The following is a 21,254-nucleotide window of genomic DNA, read 5'->3' on the forward strand; positions in this document are numbered from 1 at the left end:
CAACGGTACACGTCAGCAGCTGTCCAATGGGAAATGGCATTACTCATCGTCACGAATCTGTCGTCCAATCAGAGGCGTTGATGTTGAGCGGAGTTTAGCGGGTACATTTTCGATCTCGATTCGATAGCACAGCTAAGTGAAGGGGCATTGTTTTGATGAAGAAGATCCAGTCTGATAAAAACGAACGAGATTAGAGGTTATCTCGGGTTTGTTTACCCGGTTCACGAGGCGATGAGAGCGTAACTCGACTTTTTTTCTGGCAGGTTATTTTTTTACTTAGAAAAGTCCGAATGCTAACTAGCCTCCAGAGCTAACGTCAGCTAAGTAACTGGAGTGTTGTGATGTCCTGCGGCGGTGCAACGTTTTCTTGTTTCGTTGTCAACTCCAGCGGCTCGTAAAGAACAGGTCGGTGTGTATCCTACTGTCACATTATTACGGTGTGTGTGGGCGTGCTTTATTTAACCTTTTGTCTTAAGTTTTCCACCTGTAATGTGCTGTCTGTGTCATCGTGATTAGTTTCACTTTCATGTGTTTGGAAACTGCTATCCCCTGTTTGTTTTCCTATTTTCCGAGTAAACACAGCGGAACGATAACACTGATCAGCCGGCTTCTGTAGCCCTAAATGAAGCATCAAATTCACAAACTGTCGATGCTTCTGTGTTAATGCTGTAATATGGACGCAGGAGCCTGCCTTCCAGTTATTGAAGTTTAACTGATGATAGAAAATGGTGGCATGCAAATCACAGGTTCACACATCCTCAGGTGAATTGTCTAGGCAACGGGACATTGTTGAAAACAGTCAACTGACATGACTTTGGAGACTTCTAAGGCTTCTGAGGGCCACAGACTGTATTTTAGCAGTCATTCCAGAAATCCATTACCCAGCTTGGGAATTTGAGTGATCATGCCCCTGTTTTAGGAAGCTATTTGCTCAGATTAAACTGTTTTTTTAATCCAGAGGTGCTTCATCTATTATCAGGTAACTATGCTGATCCACAGTAGGTTGTGTTAAAGAAGAGTAGCATATATGTATAAAGCCATTACCTACTGACCAATCAAACCGACCATCATTCTGATGCCCTGGTGAGCATCAGTAAAAAATATGGATCTTTATACTCACCTTTATTCCTGCTTTTTCCCTTTTCACTGCAAGCAATGTTTAAATTATTTCATTCCTTTATATGTGGGTGCAGCTGAAACTGTCTCACACACATCTGCACACTATAGTGTTTATTTTACAAACTAAAAAATTGTAATTATACTTCAGATCCTCCTGTGTCTTTATGGTGGAGCTGTGAAAGTGACAGCTTTGTTAATGCGCACAAATGCATGTGTTCAGCTTTCATTCCTGACTTTAAATTGACTTTTTTGATATTGGAGGACTTTTCCACACATTAATGTAGCACTTTTGAAACATTTCCTCGTACAGACACACAGTAATTTCATCTGGCAGCTGTGGTGCTTTCAGCCTTACTGTGTGTTACTCTTCATTTTGTGTTCTGACATCATAGTTTGTAAAGGTAGCCACTCTGCAGTCATTAGACTTGTCTATGTTTCAGATCTTTCATGTGAATATGACCTGAAACTGGTTCTCTTTGAAACCAGATAAAAATATCCTGGGTTTGTTGAACTCTGTTCACAGAGCAGGTCCCTGCTTTGGTATTTAAATAATCAGAAGTGCCCACATGGCCAGAATTTGTCACCTTTTTTTGTGCCAATGTAAATATTGTACAGATCATGAAAACACTGAAGTTCTGATGCTTGTGTGTCATCCTGTTCTGGTCTCATTCTGCCTGTTTGTATTTTAGAAAGCCGGCGTTTTGAATGGCGGTGGCTCCTGCCTCGATGGCAGATAAAATCATTGTGCTTGATGAGGAAGGCGAAGAAGAAGAGAGTCCTCAGCCCTCCTCCTCTGCCTCCAAATCAAGCCCTGACCTTCAAGCCAAAAATGTCTCGCCGCTCAAAGCTCAGCTGCCAGTGCCCACACACATTACCCAGTCACCCTTCGCTACAGCGAAGAAGACCACGCAGTGTCTGCAGGCAGAGAATCAGAAGTTGTTCACTGAGGTGAGTTTATATGATGTTCCAAAGTTCATGACCAGAACTTAAAATAATGACATTTATGGAGAAGTATTTCATGTGTATCAGACTTCAGATTGCTCTAAGTGCTCAGTTTTTCTGTCTGGGTGACATTGACTTAAAATCTTATCTGTGTGTTTTTAGGCTAATTGTTGAAACATGATATATTTAAATGTTGACTTTTAAATCAAATTAACAAGTGAGATGATCCATGTTTCCCAAATAATACTGTGGGAAACTCAGTGGTGTCATCAGTTAGTTCCTCATTGAACAGATCAACTCCACTCTTCTAGACTGCAGCTGGTGGTCTTTACCACACTGGGGGCCTGACCAGCCTGCAGGGGAAACACAGGAAGGTCCACAGTTCGCTGGTCAGCAGTGACTCAGCTTTCAGAATAAGAGAGGATTGTATGGTGTTTAACCTGTTATATGTTGTCTCATAGTGATTCAGTAAATGCAAATTCCTGAGTACCGTCTAGTTTTGCAGAACATTGTTCCATGGAGTTTATCCCAGCATGAGGCGAAGTACATCCTACAGCTCTCCTCCACTGGGTGCAAAACAATTTTATTAAAACAGTCATTAAAAAAAAACACGTTTAGTATTTGAAAGTTGGTAAGACCATTTTTGTATATTTCATTTTGATATATAAAAAACAACAACTATAATAAAATAACAATAAAATAATGTAGAAGAAAAAACTATAATAAAAATAACATTCAATTATTATTATTATTTTTAATTTGGCTTGTATGACAGTCTCATTAATAGTGACGGTTTTTTGTGTTTGTTTAAGAAATGAACTGATGGGTGGGTGAGGTTGATTTAGTTGGAGAGTGTACTGTGAGAGGATATAAACACTGGCATTAAATATGTATGTAATATTAAACTTTAGATCTAAACTTCCTCATTTAAATTACCTACTTATTTGAAAATATACAGATACACCCTATAAAGTCAATCCTGGGCCACTTTATACTGCAGATGTGTGTTTGTGTTAAAAAAGCACTGAAACCAGTCTTGCAACATCTGTCTTTTTCACTCCCTTGTTTTTCTCTTTGGTTCCTTATCCGTCATACTTTCTACTTTATCTCATCCTTTTTTTCTGTTTTCTTCCCTCCAGTTTGTGGAGCACTGCAGGCCCCTCACAGAGGACTGCCCGGAGGTCTTGACCTTCCTTCAGACAAAGCACTCCAAGGCCTGCCCGGACTTCCTGTCATCAGTGGAGTTGAGGAACACTTTGGGACGATGTTTGACTCGCGCTCAGGCCAACCGCTCTAAAACATTTGTCTACATCAGTGAACTGTGTACTGTGCTCAAGCAGCATGCCATCAAGAAGAGGCAAACCCTCTTCAAGGTTGACCATGGGCCTTCTACCTCAACGTCGAGTGATCTTCAGTCTACCTCCGTCACGCTCAAAAGTACAAGCAAGAGTAAAGGTAACCTGGACGAGGAGGAAGAAGGTGTGCAGCCGGCAGCAGATGAAGAGCAGCCTTCCACCTCAGGACAGCAAGACAACAGAGAGGCAGACCGAGAAGAGGAGAGAAAAGCTAAAAGAGCCTCCAGGAAGCAGGTTAGTGTGGATTAGGAAAGTTGGAAAGTTTTATTTGTATACTGTATATTATATATACAGTTTTATTTGCACAGCACAATTTGCCTCAGTGTTTTTAATATGACTTCAATACAGTCATTTTAAAAGGGAAAAAGAGTAAAGCAGATCAAAGCACACTGGTTAAGGCAGCCATTAAATATAAACTATTAAAAATATAAAATATCCCTCCTTTTATTTTTCAGCAACAGTAAGGGTTTGACACTTTTGTAGGAAATGATCATTCATGTCTGTCCTGTGTGTTCCTCTCAGATAGCGTACCTGGAGAACCTGCTGAAGGTGTACAACGAGGAGATCTGCCGCCTGCAGCAGGCTGAGCTGAGTCTCACTGACATGGAAGCGGAGGACTCGTTATACATCCAGGAGCACAAACTCAAACGCAAGGTCAGCCTCCAGTGTGGTGCAGCTCGGTGGCTTCCACTCTCTAATACAGACATTAAAGCTGTAAAATGTAAATGTTTACGACAGCCTGAGTGGCAGCTGCTCACACCTCCCTCACGTGTCCTCCTCCTTTTTTTCCAGATGATGAAGATTTATGAAAAACTGTGTGAACTAAAGGGCTGCAGCACACTAACAGGCCGAGCCATTGAACAGAGAATCAGCTACAAAAGCACTCGTTACCCTGAGATCAACAGGAGGGTGAGCTGCACGTTGTTGGGGCTACTTTCTAACCCGAGGGGTGGATTAAGACGCATCTGCAACAGAGCCAGGCTTTTTTTGCATTAACTGCCTCATTGAAACCAAATACAGTTATGATGACTGTGGTTCTAAACTTTGCCTGTTAACTCTGGTTTTACACTTCAGTCTCTGCGCATGCTCACATTTATGTGCTGCTTTACTCGTAGAAAATTCCAGGCAGACATTATCAGCAGAAGATTAAAGGGCTGTAAAGAAATCTTAAAATCAAACAAAAAACATTAAACAGCAAAGGCAATGCCGTGTTTATACACTGTTGAAAAAACATGACAGTAAAAAAGCAAGGGGATGTCCAATAGTCCCGGTATAACACAAAGTCACTAAGGCCTCCTCATGTAACAGCTCGTCTCCCATGATCTCCTCCATACTTGAAACTATGCTGGGAGATGAAGCAAACCTCCTTATGACTGCATGTGTGGATGTGACATCATGGAGAAGCTGGACTGCCTGTGCAGCCTGAAGGTGCTGCTTCAAGCTGCCACCAGTGACAAAAAGCAAAACTAGAGAAAAGTCATTAAGGATGAGGAGACGGTCTGTGGCACCACGTCCTAAACCCTCACATCTCAGTCAGCGTGTTCAGCAGATTTATTTATACAGCGCCAAATCACAAAGACAACAGACAACCCTAACAATCATGTGACCCACTGAGCAAGTGCTTTGGAGACAGTGGGATGAATGCTATAACTCAAGAATGCAGTGACGTAGGATTTTAACATTTTTATAATAGGTGAAGTTAATAGGAGGCTGAGTGGGAGCTCTGATGGCGGTTAGTATTTTTCCGATTGCCTGAAAAGATGCCTCTCCAGTCCTCCGGTTGACACTTTCATTTGAAATAAAGCAGTTGAAATGGATTCACATCTGGACTGATTGATATTCCTTAATTTAAATGACTTGATCTTACACTGCAGTGATCCAGTGTTCCCTTCATTCTTTGAACATTTGTTGTTCTGCTCTGTGTGCTCTCAGGACTGCTGTTTATTTTGAGCTCTTCTGAACTCTGTAGCATTTAAACTTGATTCTAATTCAGGTCTGATGCTGTCGTATAATCTAATGAAACATTTGGGTTACATTTTAGTTCGTGACTAATTCAGATTTACTGATAAAATATTTTTGGTTAAACTGATAAGGTTTCTAATTTAACATTAACTGTGAGCATCAGTGTAAAAGATATTAGGCCACAGATCAGGACCAAGCATAAAAACATTATTGGTTTCTTGCTGCTATTAATGGTTTCTGTCTGAGGTTTCTGAACTATTTGAAGTTCTTTATAAAACACAAACTGGCAGAAACACACAGCGATCACACAGAAGAGATTTGTATCTGTGGTTATTTAATTTCATGGAGCTATATTTTCATTCGAGTTTTGTCCTCTGTGTTCCTCCCTTTGTCAGATCGAGCGTTTCATCAACAGTCCCGAGGTACGACAAAACCCTCCTGATTACCAGGACATCCTCCAGCAGGTGTTGCGTGCCAACGATCGCCACAACCTCTGCTTGACCAGGAAGCATATAAACCAGATCGCCCAGGAGGCGTTCAGAGAGACCGGGAGCCGCATACAGGACCGCCGTCACCTGGACCTCGTCTACAACTTTGGCTCTAGCCTCACCGACACCTATAAGCCTGGTAAGATAATAAAGAGAAATGCTGCTGCTCGTGCGGGGCTTCACTGTCTGACTGCACACTGAAGTGTTTCTACTCACAAATCTGATCGTCGATTTGAATTAAAATATGAATATTTGTTCATTAATTTACTTTAACGTTTGCTCCACACTTTCATTTCCTCACTGCTGACATTTTTGCTCTCATCCTCTTGTCTCTCCGCCTCCCTCTTTAGCCACAGACCCGGCTCTGAAGGACCCATCACTACTGAAGAAACTGCGGTCGAACCGAGAAGTTGCTCTAACTAGCCTGGAGGAGGTCATCAAGAAGTACGCTGTGAAACAGGACGACACGGAGGAGAAGGAGAGGAGCAAACGACTGCAAAAAGACAGGAAGGACAAAGAGGTAACAGAGGAACATCATCACAGTGATAGGTTTGTAGCTTAAACCTATTCGCTGGAACGTTGAAGACAATTTAATTACACAGCAAAGTAAGACACGAGTAGGCAAAGTTCTTTATGTTCCTCGTGCACGGGAGAGAACTGGACAAACGCCGTTCCTTCGCTTGACCCCAGTTGCTCTCGTCCGCTCCCCCGTAACACTGCTCTTTTATTGAGGTTACATGAATATACATAGGTTCATTAACATATGACGTCTACCTACACACAAAGAGTACCTTGCCTGTGCGTTGTGTAAGTGTGTGTGTGTGTGTGTGGGGTCAGAGTGTGACCCGATAAGCGACTTCCCTAAACCTGCTGGTCTGGAAGTCCAGCAGTTCATCTAAACAAAAGGCACTTAGACTAAAACAGACATAGCTACGTTTATCCTACCACAAAACAATAAAAGAAGGTACAACCTCCCCCATGCTCCCAGGATGTGGGTGTGAATGCCAGAGCACTCTGGAATGCACACAAGTCTTTGCAGACTATTAGCTATTAACACTATTAACTATGACATTGATTATAAAACTCTAAGCATATATGAGTAGATATTTCTAAGCATAAATGACAATCAACAATATAAACCTGACACACAGCTGTTTGGTTTTATTTTTATGTGTGAAAACATTAGATTTTATGTCTTTCTGTTTTTCTGAGAGGTCGTTCTCCATCACGATGGGAAAATATTCCTCTTCTTCTGCCCGTCTCCGCTGTGGTGTGCCCCAGGGCTCGGTACTGGGTCCTGTGTTGTTTTCTCTGTATATGTTGCCCTTGAGCTCCATTTTTGAAAAACACAATGTCTCTTTTCACTGTTACGCTGATGATATTCAAATCTACCTTCACCTGACTGGGGATGCTTTATCCTCACCACATCCTCTGTTTGACTGTCTGAGTGATGTCAAGGACTGATTATCACGTAACTTTCTTACTTTAAATGGAAAGAAGACAGAAATTATTGTTTTTGACCGAAATATGCCTCTGGGACAATTGACTGGCACATTGGGGCCTGTTGCTAACTACCTTACTGATACTGCCAGGAATCTTGGAGTTTTCATGGATAGTTCCTTCAAACTTGACAAACAGGTCTCTACTGTGGTAAAAACTAGCTTTCATCAACTACGCCTAATCTCTAAGGCTAAACCCTACATACCACACAAAGATATGGAGAAACTCATTCATGCTTTCATTACATCAAGTCTGGACTATTGTAACTCACTCTACTTGGGTCTACAATCTTCTCTTCTGCAGCGTCTGCAGCTGGTCCAGAATGCCGCAGCACGTCTCTTGACCGGCACTAGAAAGTTTGACTCTATCACCCCTGTTCTGAAAAATTTACACTGGCTTCCTATCAAATATCGAATTGATTTTAAAATTCTATTGTTTACTTATAAAATTTTAAACAATATGGCACCTGACTACTTAGCTGATCTCCTCTGTCTGTACAGCCCTCAGAGAGCACTAAGATCATCGGGCCAACTGCTCTTGGTGCAACCTAGGTCTCGGCTGAAGACCAGAGGAGACCGTGCCTTTGCCGTTGCTGCACCCAGGCTATGGAATACTCTCCCTCTTCATATTCACGCGTCAGATTCCATTCAGTCTTTTAAATCACGTTTAAAAACGTATTTGTTTGATCTGGCATTTAAGGCGAATTAGGGTAATTTACATCTGGCTCTGTATTTAGATTATGTAATTATCTTATATTTTATATATTTGTAATTTATATTTTATTGTGATTTTATTTGTACTGCGATTTTACCGGAAAGCACTTTGGTGTACTTTGGTCTTAAAAATGTGCTATATAAATAAATTTTGATTGATTGATTGAACATCAGTCTGCTTTATTTCTTAAAAAGAATTAAGGTCAAAATTTGTGGTACATCTTGTGTATTGAATAGCAATATATTTTACAGTTTAATCTTATAAAGCAGAGGAAGAAAGTATTTTAATCACACAGGACTGTAAAAGTACCAAAGTAAAGAAGTAAAAATTTAACTCAGGTTTTACCTTTTCTATTTATTTATGTTCTGATGAGGTATGTTGGAGTTAATAAATAAAAAAATTGTCAATGTCAGTAAAATTTGCTGGCTCAGAAATATAAAATACATAGTGGGGAGGAAAAATTGTAATGTGACAAAGAAAAACATTTATAAACCTGTGAGTCGTGTTTGGGGGAAAACAAAGAAACTGGAGTGTTTATTTGTTTCACTTAATCCCAAAAGTTTTGTCTCATATTAATCTGAAATTATGAGACTATAAAAGATTTTAGTTTTGTGCTTGTTTGTGCGATCGTGCCTCAAGAGTTGGCAGTTTGTCTTGTAATCGGAAGGTTGCCGGTTCGAGCCCCGACTCTGTCGTTGTGTCCTTGGGCAAGACACTTCACCCATTGCCTACTGGTGGTGGTCAGAGGGCCCGGTGGCGCCAGTGTCCGGCAGCCTCGCCTCTGTCAGTGCGCCCCAGGGTGGCTGTGGCTACAATGTAGCTGCCATCACCAGTGTGTGAATGTGTGTGTGACTGGATGTAGTGTAAAGTGATTTGGGGTCCTTAGGGACTAGTAAAGCTCTATACAAGTTCAGGCCTTTTACCATGTGTTTGTGTTCTGAATCTTGTTTAATTTCCTTTGCTGCGTTTCAGGGCCACACGTCAGGAAAAAAAGTGGAAACTGAAGAGATGAATGGCGTGTCTGAGGAGGAGGAGGAAGAGGATGAAGATGATGAATCCTCAGATCCAGACATAGAGGAAGAGATCCAGGCCAGCACTCAGCAGGATGGACCAGGTTAGACCAAATAAATGTGGTTATATTGAAGCAACATATTGGCTGACAAGCATCAAATTAGATATAAATCTAATTTCATTGTTCACCACAAAAGCTGCATGTATGGAACACAGGAGTTTGCATCTAGGTAACTGCCCTCTGCGGTCTGTACCAGGATCTAAATATTCTTATTTTATGAAAACATAACTGAGTTTCTGAGATTTTAAGTCACCGCTAGGACTGCTGCTAAGGTTAGCCACACTGTGCTGATAATGTGTAACGTATGATTTAATCATTGAACAGAATGATTAACAATTTAATGTGACTCATAAACACACAGAGAATTCATACAGACAATGTTTAAACTCATCCGTCAGATTGGGCTCAATTAAAGACTGTTTTTCTTCCCTTTAGGCTGTTATTTAGTCTGTTTTTTTTCTCCCTTTTAAACAACGAATACATTCATACAGTCAAATAAGTGTTATCAGATTTCAAAAACTGTGACCAGATGAAGGGGGCAGAGATAAGAGAAGAAAATATTTATGTGCCTTTTTTGCTTCTTTCTTTAGATGAAGAAGACAACGAGGAAGACGACATTAACGAGGTGGAACAAGCGAGCGAAGGCACCAACAAGGAGGATCAGAACGATGATCAGATTGCACACGTTTCTGCAGGCGAAGAAGGAAGCTTGAAAGATGAGGACGAGCAGGTTACGAGTCCTGCTTCTGATGAGACAAAGTCCCAGATCTCGCCGCTGTCTGATATCCCCTCCCCCGCAGAAAGCCCCAGCCAATCAGAGCCCATGCAGACTGATGACCAGAGGCCGTTATCGAATGGTGACCACAAGAGCTTACAGGAACCTGCAGATTCTTCCAGTCATGAGTCAGTCGTCCTGTCAAACTACAACCAAGGCAAAACGGGCCTCACAGCAGCAGCCAATGGGAAAGCATCTCCGTCATCGCCAGAAGACGGCGTGGAAAGGTGCGGCACGCAGACAAGCAATGGCACGTCTCCACCGCCCAGCCCCAGAACCACGAGGAGCCAGAAGAGGAAGTGGGAGGAAAGCAACTCGCAGAGTAGAAAGAACCTAATCATCCACGACAGGTGAGGCTGTCGCTGAGAGGTCAGGAGTCCACGATGAAAATGTGTTTGTGAGATAATTAATAATACAAACAAACAAATAATGACTTATTTCTCAAAGTCAATGTGAATGTATTTGATGCTCTTTAGCTTTGTAACTTTTATAACTGTTCAGAAGGCAGAAGCAGGTGTTATAATGTGTTTATAGTAATATTTAAAACTGTAGGAGAGCAGCATGGAGGCCTGCTGCTCTCAGGAGGAACAGTTTTACGCCTCCACCGTGAAAAGCTGATGAGGCTTTGTTTCCACTCTGCCGGGCGGCGTGAACACGATAGTTCAAGATCGACGCAACGGAGCATTTTCAATTTGAAACCATCAGTGCGTCTACTGGGACGCTGAGGCCTTTCACCTTTTGAATACGATGAACTTAAATAGTTTTAATAAACAGAATGTGAAAGGTTTGACTAGTTTTTAATTAAATAACCAAATTTGTGTCAGGATGAGAAATTCAGGCTTAATTAAACTTCTTGGTGGTGATTTGACCTCAGAATAAGTGTGGCAGTGTGAAAACACTCATGTTTAATTACCAGTGAGGTAACAGTTGAACTGGAAATTAATAATGGTATCCTAAGACGAGCTCTAAAATCATTTCTCTTGCTTGTATCAAGAGTTACCAGATCATTTCTGTTGTGTTCATCACTTCATAATCTGAGACTCTCACTGACTGTGTCTAATAGACGAGGCTGCATTGAAATGTGTGACTTCTTTGAAAATGTCCAGTTATCGAAAATCCTGCTCTCATTTAAATTGTAGTTTCAGCTCTTTGAACTTGAGTTCATGGTTTTATTTCTCTGGGTTCATTTATTCTCTGTATGTTTGTTGATCTTGGCTCTTTCATTCTCCTCAGTGATGCGGACATCCCTCTGGATATGGGCGTTGTGACCTGCAACTCTCCAGAGACCACTCGAGCAAACACGCCAACGCAGGAAGTGGTCAGCAGCTCGCAGTCGACACCGCCACCGAAGAAAAACAAGGTGGGGCAAATAGAGTCATACCAGAGGAGCTGAGTTTCAGGATAGAAACGATGCAGTGAGGACGACACTTTGAATAAAACACCTCACGTGTCTGAATTTACAGTTATTTTGTCATTTTGACAAACTGTATCAACACAATGGACCTAAAATAACACACAAAAATAAAACCTCAAAGTGGTGAAAAGTGAAATAGGTTTTGCAAAATATATTTAAATGTTTAACAAATAATTTTTATAGCTTGAAGTCTAAATATACATACATGTAAAAAAAAAAATTTTCTTTTACAAATTTTGTAAACAGGTTTATCCAACTACTTACATTCAGAAGTGTGTATCTGTTCACACAAATTATTTGTGCCACTCTGAAAACTAGTTCCTGTTGCCCACAAGACAGAGGGGCACATCACAGGCCTGACAACAGGATGTGTATCACTCCTCCTGTTGTCCACCTGGAGACGGTGTTTACATTGAAGGCTGCCTTTGGTGTTTTTTTTGTCCAGCTGTAGCTGCGTCGTTGTTTTGACAGACACACAGAAAAAACCCCACTTCACTCCAAACGAGCTTAATGCCACAAATCTCAAAAATTGCTGTTCTCGCAGCCATTTTCTCAAAACTTTCGTCTGTTACTAAGCAACCAAATGGTGTGTTGCCATATAATTTTGTGATAGGCTGACAAGGTGAATTTTTCCATGAATAGTAAAGGGCGTTGAAAAGCATGGCGTGAATTATCATAACTCTGGTGTTATTTGGCCTCTCAACACTAAAAACTGGAACGTAGTTGAAGTCTTCACTTTTAACACAAGTTAACAACTGAGGCTCAGCGAGGGTGCGTCTTGTTGCCACGTCACCTTAAATTGGTCATGTGATGTGGGCACACCGGTACGTCTGTCAACAGCATCAACATGTTTTTAAAGATGTTTTTATTCTGCTGATACTCCGAGTGTTTCTCCAGAAGAGTAAATACTTTATGCTGCTGTCTGTGTGATTGCAGGTCAACGTGGCGACACAGTGTGACCCAGATGAGATCATCGTCCTGTCAGACTCAGATTAACCTTTAACCTCAGAACTCTGACTAGAGTCAGCAGAGGAAGTCTGAGGTTTGAAGCAAATAAAAGCCAACACAACTGTTTTTGTAAAGAACTGGAATGAAATGTTTGTGATTCAATGTGTATAAACGCCAGCTGAGGCAGCAGGTTCTGGGATGCCCCTGCTGTGCACTACAGAATAAAGTTTTCATTTGATCCGAGCAGGGAAACTCGAGCTGACGCTGACCTCGGCTGCTTCTTGCACTTTGGGTACAGAAACTAACCGCCACTCATTGTGTCGCTAAAAATAGTGAAATACATTCTGTTTTTTTACTGCTCTGAAGCTGAAAATACTTCACTGGGATTCTTTTTACTCGACCTGAACGCTGATTTGTGGTTGGTGTGTTTTTAGGTAACAATCAGTGCCTGATTAAAATTGAACTGAGCAGTCAGACGTGAGGCCCAGATGTTGAATTTCACTGGACATGGCTGCTCTGGCAAACTTCCAGTTTGTTTACATTTTTATATTTCAAATCTGTTTTCTTGACAGAGCAGGCGGTGAGGTGATGTTCTCTATTAAAGTCTTTCTATTGATGTTGTTTTATTTGCTGCTATTTATGATCTGAGCGAGCTGTGCCGTGGTTTCAGTTGCAGCAACGACAACAGGAAAACATTTACACTGCTTAGATGTTTCCTCTCACAATTTCGATTCAAAATGAATTCGGTTAAAAGGTTTAAAATAAAGTAATTTACCTACTGAGGCAGGTGCTGGTGAGGCTGCAGGAACAGCTACAGGAACGGAAACGCTGAAAGTTCTCTTAGCAAACCCCACAAAAAAACAATCCCCCACCCCCCCCAAAAAACTGCAACAAAGTCTTCCTGCTTAAACATGTTGTTGTGCTGCATCACTCACAGGAGACAAAAGCATTATTCTGAACTAACCAAATCACTTTTGAGTCATATGTGGGACTTTTGTTGATTTAAAAACTAAAACACACCAGTGAGCCACAATTTTCAACCTTTTGAGGATTTTAAAATAATGCTACACTCACAGAATGTATTAATCCTCGTCTGAAAAGTAGTTCTAAACAAATCCGCTCCTCCTTTTGGAGTAGCGTATGCTGAAAACTACATGCCCAGCTGTTTTAAGAAATAACTGCATATTTATGAGCCTCATTTCCAGCCGTCTCTAATCATAACCAGCAGTAAAGCGCAGGAAGTTATGACGCGTACCGCTTGTCGAGGGGTCTGTTGACACTGAAATATAAATAACAGCAGTCTTATCTTTAAAGCGGTCAAATTTCATCCCAAGACAGACGAACTCTACCTCTGCCCGCAAGTGTGCGTAAAAGATGGATGTAGTCGACATCATCCATTTGTTCCTTAAGTCCTGATATGTCGAGCTGAATGTTTTGGCGAGGTCACGCTGAACCCCCTTTAGGTAGTGACCTGTCAATCATGAAGTAGGCCTGTTTTTCACCGGGTGCATTTGTTTGTCCTCGTTTTTCTAACGAGGATCATAATTTACTAAATAAACGTCAAATTCAAGAAGACCCAAAAGCAGCGACTGAGGCCATAAAGTCTTAACAGCTCATAGGTCGATGCAGATTTTTATAGGCTGACATCTTTGCAAGTAATCGCTCCCTGCTGGCCGTTAGAAAGATTACATGGTGCTTCCACGCTGGCTTTACTGTTATTATACAGTAATAACAGTCTGAGCGCCTCTGCGTGATAACCACGTTCTTTCTTCCTGCTGCCAAAGCTCACCTCAGCCAAAACTAAACATGAACACAAAGATCACTGCAGGTCTGTGGACTCTGCGTTTGGGTCCCTTTAGAGATCCTGAACACCTTTAATTATAAATACATTCTGTACTTTATTCAAGGTTTGTTTTGTCTTTTGTGTTTTTGTTCTCGTGTCGGTGCACTGGGCATTGCGGAAAATTGAGAAATACTTTTTAAAAACCTTTGTTGGGTTGTTTTTTTGTTTGCTTTATGCAGGCTTGGAGTTCAATTGTTTTTCTTTCTTTTCTTTTTTTTCTTTTTTTGTAGTAGCAGATCGCCTCACAGGTGAAACGATGATATTTTGGGGTAAAAGCTCTTTTCAGAGTTAATAAAATGCCTGGAATGTTACCTTTGCTGCGATCTATTAGGCCTCATTTATGCAGAGGAACGTTTCGTCATTCACTATGAATTTGTTCATTTTTTTTTTCATTTTTGATATTAAAATAAATACTTTTGTCATAAAAGACTCTGCTTCTGATTTTTACTTGTAGAATTAAAATATTTTAATGTCAGTTTTTCAAAAGCTGCAGATTGGTTTTTATGTCTTTCTTTCAGGTACTTTATCAGCTGGTTTATGTCATGGCGTTAGCTCAAACCCACAGATGTTGCTTCATGTTGTTTGCCCCTTGAATAATTTACAAAAATCTGAATGTTTCATTTAGTCTTTAACAGCTTCATTTAATTTTGAAAGCAGTGCAAATAATTGTTCTGTATAATGTTTCAGAGGAGTGGTGTAATATTCAATGTAAGAAACAAATTATTAAATTATTATTAAATTATTAACGTAAAGCAGCAGAAAAAACATGAAAAGAAAGATCGAGAGACAAACGTCTTCTCCTGGACAGGTGAGCTGCTTCCTTTTCCCATGATGCCTATTGTTACACCCTACTTAAAAGCAAGGTTGTATCTGGGGTGGGGTGTGACACAAAGTGAAAAGAAAACTATTAACTATTAAAACTATTAACTGCCACAAAGTTAACGTGGCAGTTAAAACTATTTCAACACAAACGACCCAATGAGGCCCAAAATCCACTGTGGTTCACAATTATCTCTGTAAAGGCACACCTTTTTTGCCCGAACCACTGTAGCACATCCCAGAGAAAAGCAAAGGAAAAGGGGGCGTGGCATTTTGAGGCGGCAGTCTTGATGCAGTGCTGACGAGCTGCACCACATCTCAGCTGCAGCTTGTGAGACAGACCTGGAACACAGAAGGAGGAGAAAGAGCTCTCTCACACGGGGAGACCCCCGGTCAGCGACCAAAACACCTATCAACAAACTTATCTTTGCTGTATGTGGCTAATAGCTTAGCATTCTGCTAACTATGATCACTAGAGTCTCGAGCTTCACTTGTACAGAGACGCCAATAATAAAGTTTTTCCTCAGCTGGTTTCTCACCATGTGGGGAAAATCGATTTAAAACATGAACATGTTGGTGGTGCGCAGAGAACTTCTGTTTCAGATGGAGTTTTGTCCTCACCATCACTGTGAGGAAAAATTATATCTCAGGATGTGAAAAAATAACACAATTTAGTTTCATCTTTAGGAGAAAAGTGAGGGAGCCGGACCCTAGATAAAGTGTCTCAGGTACATGGATGCAACGAGTCAGTCATACGAGGTAGTGGTGTAGCTGGTGGACGGTTTTGTGTCTATGTTAAAATGAGACCAAACCTACACCCTGTTTAGCTCCTGGTTGATTCGGAGCTTCATCAGTCTGCGGAGCAGCTGATGTTCTTTCCTGTGATAAATGACTTTCTCACGTGAGTCGTCATGTGCTTTTTCACATGTGTGACGTTATAAAATCTTTCCCCACACAGCGAGGAGCTGAAGGCTTTCTCTTCAGCGTGACTCTTCAGATGCTGTTTGAGACTCCGGCTGTGAGTAAATCTTCTCCCACACTTGGAGCAGCTAAAAGCTTTTTGTCCCGTGTGGATCAACATGTGAGAATTGAGGTCAGCGTTGCGGCCGAATGTTTTGCTGCACCTGGAGCAGCTGTAGGGTTTTTCTCCCGTGTGGATGCACAGGTGTTGTTTCAGATTCCCGCTGTGTGTGAACGTTTTACTGCAGAACTTGCAGCTGAATGGTTTCTCCCCCGTGTGAGTCCTCCGGTGGTTTATTAGCGTTGTCTTGTCTTTAAAGCTTCGTCCACACTCAGAGCAGCTGAACGGTTTCTTTTCCGTGTGAATCCCCATGTGTCTCTGCAGGTTTCCACTGTCCACAAATCTTTTTCCACACTGAGAGCAGCTGACAGGTTTCTCTCCTGTGTGGGTTCTCAGGTGTCTGCTCAGATTTCTGCTGTGACCAAATTTTCTCCCACAGACAGAGCAGCTGAATGGTTTCTCATCAGCATCACCTGATGCCCGAGGCGCTGCAGGTTCACGGCTCTGCTCACACTCATCAGAATCACTGACGTCTGTGTCTGAAGAGCCTGAAGTTTTCCCGTCAGGCTGTAGATCTGGATCAGGCTCTGGTCCTCCCACAGAGTCACTGACCTCCTCAGTCCGTCTGTGATAAAGCTGTAAGGATTCAGGTTTCTCTTCACCCTCCTCACTCTTCACAGGGGCAGGGCTGGAAGTGAGCTGGGCGATGACAACCTCCTCCTGTTCGTCTTTAATGTCTGGGTCCTCCCGGTCCATACTGGAGCTCCACTCCTGCTCCTCTTTTTCACCAATGACCACTTTTTGGACACCCAGAGGTAAACCTGAAACACAAACATTAATATTGAGTTCATTTTGTCCTGAAACCAGAAAATTTTCACAAAGTGACAGTTACTTTTTGTGGATAATGAACATATTTTTACATGACCATGACAATTAATATGACTTTTAGGGGTATATATATATATATATAGCTCGTATTTATTCAGGACTTGTTTTCAGTTGATCAGCTTTTCTCCTGTCTCCTCACCTGCTCTGTGCGCTGGTGGGAGGAGCTAAGTGGAGGTGACATACCATCAGAGAGAAGCTAGCGTCATGCTAGTGTTAGCTTATCATCAGCAGCGAATCTGTTTCCAGCAGCAGCAATAAAACTCACCTTCTTTTCTCGGTTCCAGTTCCATCTTTAAATCAACTTCCGGTGGTTCACAGTGTCGGGCCACCTATATGTGTACTTTTAAGGAAAAAACGACACAGTAGGAGTAGGTATTGATTTATAAATACTACTGTGTTTATAAACTAAGCTGTAGTGTTTGCACAAACCAAACACTAAATAAGAACTCATCACTGTGCAATAGACATTTAGCGGAACCTAGTTCTATCTAACTGTCTGTATGTCTCTAACTAACTTGGCAGCCTGTTCTCTTTGTCTTGATAATACTTTCTTTAACGATTGAAGACATTTTGGGGTCAACGTAAAAGAAAGGCAGATGTGAAATGTAAAATTTAGGTCAGAGGTTAAATGTGACAAGGTTTCTATTTATTGACAACAAACACTTCCAAGAGTCATAGTTTCTGAGTTATAAGGCTTTTTGTCAGTTGTTTGTCAGTCCTTTAAGAGTCTCTAAAAAAGCCGATGTTTCAAGACTTCCCCCGTGTCCTTAGACATGTTTTAGGTTTCATATCTTTCAATATCAAAACCAATCCTACAATGTCAGTAGGTAATGAATCAGTAAAACATTGTGTCTTTTACAACAGGATAGCAGTGTGTTCACCCTGCAGTGTTTGGTCATAAAGTACATTTTTGTTATGTCCTGTCCAGCTTTTGAAGGACATATTTTGCTCATCATTAGGCAAGATTAATTTATATTTTCTGAGCTATTAACTGGAATTACAGGTTCTAGAACAAAGTTGTAGTTTATTTTGTGAATACAGCAAAGCAAAAATGTGCTCAGTGTCACTCTTCAAAACACCAGGAGGAAATATTTAACAAATTAACCAAGTCAAAAAAAGCAAGCTCTGTGCAGTTTGGAAAGGCCCAGAGCCAAAACATTTGTCACTAACTGAGAGAATCATCACACAGATGCTACAGGCAGGACCTTTCAAAATAAAGCTCCAAGTGGCAGCACTACCAGGTAATCCAAACTCAAAGAGATTCTAAGAGTCAGAACAGGTTCATTAAACATTGAAAGAGATTAAATAATTTTAATTATTTTCTATTAAATAAAGAATCAAAAAACCTGATAGTCTGTCATCATCAGTCCACCTGACAGGTGTCTGACTGCAGTTCCTGACCCAAGCGCCCATAAATAACAAGTAAGGAGAGAGAATGTGCTGGTTTCTCAGTGACAAACTACATTTTTTCAGTAAAATAAATGAATAAAAGCCTCCACCAGGACCTTTGAGCGTGACGAAATATTTTATGGAAGAAAAGAATCTACACCAGGAGACCCCAGAGGAGCGGACACTGAGGAGTACACGCCCTTCACCTTCAGCTACAGGGACTAGCTGCTACTGGCAACTGTTGTCCAGATTCAGTGATTCACCTGCTTATTACTAGGGGTGGGTTTTTATAATCAATTTATCAATTAAAATCGATTCTGGCTTGGATAACGTGAAATCGATTCATTAAAATCCTGAATCGATTTTTTAATATAAATTTATTTTGCCCGAAATGCCAGAATCTCAGGTGAAACCTCACAAAATTTCAACAACCACCAAACAGCTAAGACAGTAAATGAGAGCAGAAACACGGATTCTGCACAAAGATGTAAACACACAGTGCGGAATCGTGGATCGAATCGATTCGGGACCTTGTGACTCGGAAACGAATCGATTCTAGAAATGAGTGACGATACCCAGCCCTAGTTATTACTCAGTTATTTGATTACAGGTGCTTCATACGGTCTTGTTAATGTTTTATTTGTTTACATGTTTAGATGTGTGTACGAAGCTGTTTGCATGACCTTTGGCCTCTGAGAAAAACATCTTTACAAAAACCGAGTAGCCGTTTGTATTCTTTATTATTTTTTAATTTAATGCATGTTGATCATTTATTTATTTATTTATTTTTACAAAAAAAACTCGTCGTATTTAGTCAAGGGTTTGGTTTTTGGCGATCAGCTTTTCTCCTGTCTCCTCACCTGCTCTGCGCGCTGGTGGGAGGAGCTAAGTGGAGGTGACATACCATCAGAGAGGACCTAGCGCGATGCTAGCGTTAGCTTATCAGCATCAGTGAGTCTGTCTCCAGTAGCGGGGAGTAAACTCACCTTCGTTTCTCGGCTCCAGTTCCGTCTTTAAGTCAACGTCCGGTGGTTGACAGTGTCGGTCCAGCTCAGCTCTGTCCACAGAACCGGACTTTGGAGGACTTTCTGGATCCATTTGCTAACCGAGCGCATAATCAAGTCCACTAAAATAAGCGCTGCCACTTCCGGGAAACATTTCAAAATGAAATGATAACAAGCAGACAGATTTACTTCCGATATGCTCCATCAAAATAAAAAATTTTATTTTGGAGTCAATCCCTTAGGTAAATTACCTTTACCTAAATGTAAAAGTCATATTTGCTCCACTCTAGCATCTACAGTCCTGTCCTATTACACTGCAGTGCTCCACTACCTGGTTTAGTCACTCAGGTAGGTAAATCAGAATCCCTAAATGTTCCTCTGACACAATGAGATAGAGAGTCACACATTTCACCACTCTACCATACACAGAAACCATAATTCAAGTGAAAAATAATATGATTTTTGCAAATGTAATGAAACTTTTTTTGCGTTTGTTAGTGTCCAAGAATAATTCAGAGTGAATAATCAGAGATTTCAATCTAATCCACCCGTTTTAGGGCGAATTCTTTAGTTATCAAACATGAGGCAAAGGCTCGGGCGTTAAAGGAATTAAAGAACAAAGCATCTGTGACAAAGCAGATAAGATGAAAACCATCGAAACATTATTTATTAATTAATATTAGTTCAGTGTCTTCATCACATAGAGGCAGCTCACCAATTCATTCAGCCCTTAAAGTAGCATTATTCAGTACACATACTAGAAAATCACATTGCTACTACACCGACCTGCACACAATGCAAACTGGTAATAGAGTTGTTTTGAATGGATCGTTAATATAACACCACTTGACAGCCCCACATGCGTGGCACTGTGTAAAAACTGATAAAAGCAGAGCCATTGCGGTAATGACACAATGAGAAAGTAAAAATTATGTGGGATGTTGTGAAATTGTGATGTGCTCATCATTAAGAAAGATTAATTTATATTTGCTGAGCTTTTAACTGGAATTACAGGTTCTGATAAAATCTAGTTAATGTTTACAAAGTGCTACATCAATCAACTATTCTTAAAATATTTAACCCACATAAAGTGAGTTAAAGAAGAAGCAACATTACTCGTGACTGCAGGATTGAGTGGTTTAACACAACAAGATAGAGAAGAGGAAAACTTTCCTGTGCACCAAAACAACACTGATCTCAGTCGATGATGTTCCAGATGTCTAAGGGTAAGGGGAGAGAGACTGCAGCATTACAAAAGCATCCTGTGAAAGTCTAGAACAAAGTTGTAGTTTATTTTGTGAATACAGCAAAGCAAAAATGTGCTCAGTGTCACTCTTCAAAACACCAGGAGGAAATATTTAACAAATTAACCAAGTCAAAAAAAGCAAGCTCTGTGCAGTTTGGAAAGGCCCAGAGCCAAAACATTTGTCACTAACTGAGAGAATCATCACACAGATGCTACAGGCAGGACCTTTCAAAATAAAGCTCCAAGTGGCAGCACTACCAGTTAATCCAAACTCAAAGAGATTCTAAGAGTCAGAACAGGTTCATTAAACATCGAAAGAGATTAAATAATTTTAATTATTGTCTATTAAAAACAGGATCAGAAGACTTCCTGATAGTCTGTCATCATCAGTCCACCTGACAGGTGTCTGACTGCAGTTCCTGACCCAAGCGCCCATAAATGACGAGTTATTTATAATATTTTGTAGTAAAAAATAAATAAATAATTACCTTAAGATTGAAATCAGGTGTGTCTGGCTGTTTTTCTTCAAATGATCCTGAAATAAAAATAAGCCAAAGTTAGAAACATTGATGTTGATGAAGTAGTTATAGGCAGAGGCGGAGCCAGACATTTGAAACACCCGGGGCTTAGCCCTGAAGGGTAGTATGCATGTGGATTTTTTTTTCTTTTTTCTTTTTTTTTGGGGAGGGGGGGGGGGGGGTGTAGAAATGACTGAAAGATTAATTGGCTCTGTTTTGAGTTTTGTTCAAAAAAGA

At 40.8% G+C, this 21,254-nt stretch overlaps 2 protein-coding genes across 5 annotated transcripts; one reads left to right on the plus strand and one right to left on the minus strand.

Moving 5' to 3' along the window:
* The first annotated feature begins 75 nt into the window (after nucleotides 1-75).
* Nucleotides 76-12,546, plus strand: daxx (death-domain associated protein). 2 transcript variants are annotated; one of them, XM_024798376.2, is made up of 11 exons: nucleotides 76-409; nucleotides 1,809-2,067; nucleotides 3,201-3,650; nucleotides 3,939-4,070; nucleotides 4,209-4,325; nucleotides 5,774-6,005; nucleotides 6,217-6,386; nucleotides 9,053-9,194; nucleotides 9,743-10,277; nucleotides 11,161-11,287; nucleotides 12,278-12,546. In XM_024798376.2, exons 2-11 carry the CDS (start codon nucleotides 1,825-1,827, stop codon nucleotides 12,335-12,337), a joined length of 2,208 nt encoding a protein of 735 aa, XP_024654144.2. In that variant the 5' UTR covers nucleotides 76-409; nucleotides 1,809-1,824; the 3' UTR covers nucleotides 12,338-12,546. The 2 variants fall into 2 exon arrangements, with proteins under 2 accessions (XP_024654144.2, XP_024654143.2); XM_024798375.2 differs by having other exon boundaries at nucleotides 76-405.
* Nucleotides 12,547-13,052: 506 nt separating this feature from the next.
* Nucleotides 13,053-21,074, minus strand: LOC101484226 (uncharacterized). 3 transcript variants are annotated; one of them, XM_076878964.1, is made up of 4 exons: nucleotides 20,988-21,074; nucleotides 19,236-20,473; nucleotides 15,768-16,793; nucleotides 13,053-15,293 (listed from the first exon to the last, which is right to left on the minus strand). In XM_076878964.1, the coding sequence occupies exons 2-3, from the start codon at nucleotides 19,345-19,347 to the stop codon at nucleotides 15,802-15,804; spliced, it is 1,104 nt and encodes a 367-aa protein (XP_076735079.1). In that variant the 5' UTR covers nucleotides 19,348-20,473; nucleotides 20,988-21,074; the 3' UTR covers nucleotides 13,053-15,293; nucleotides 15,768-15,801. The 3 variants fall into 3 exon arrangements, with proteins under 3 accessions (XP_076735079.1, XP_024654145.1, XP_014267869.2); XM_024798377.2 differs by having other exon boundaries at nucleotides 13,053-16,793; XM_014412383.3 differs by lacking the exon at nucleotides 20,988-21,074 and adding an exon at nucleotides 17,126-17,200 and having other exon boundaries at nucleotides 13,053-16,793; nucleotides 19,236-19,350.
* Nucleotides 21,075-21,254: the final 180 nt, after the last annotated feature.

The sequence above is a fragment of the Maylandia zebra genome, linkage group LG22 (assembly GCF_041146795.1).
Source record: "Maylandia zebra isolate NMK-2024a linkage group LG22, Mzebra_GT3a, whole genome shotgun sequence".
Taxonomy (NCBI): Eukaryota; Metazoa; Chordata; class Actinopteri; order Cichliformes; family Cichlidae; genus Maylandia; species Maylandia zebra.

Bases quoted from the DNA above. Each gene is read 5' to 3' on its own strand.
- daxx (XM_024798376.2), top strand. From the start codon at position 1,825: ATGGCGGTGGCTCCTGCCTCGATGGCAGATAAAATCATTGTGCTTGAT. The intron at 2,068-3,200 runs GTGAGTTTATAT...TCTTCCCTCCAG, and splicing joins ATCAGAAGTTGTTCACTGAG to TTTGTGGAGCACTGCAGGCC. The intron at 4,326-5,773 runs GTGAGCTGCACG...TCCCTTTGTCAG, and splicing joins ACCCTGAGATCAACAGGAGG to ATCGAGCGTTTCATCAACAG.
- LOC101484226 (XM_076878964.1), bottom strand. From the start codon at position 19,347: ATGGATCCAGAAAGTCCTCCAAAGTCCGGTTCTGTGGACAGAGCTGAG. The intron at 16,794-19,235 runs GTGAGTTTACTC...TTTGTGTTTCAG, and splicing joins ACTGGAGCCGAGAAACGAAG to GTTTACCTCTGGGTGTCCAA.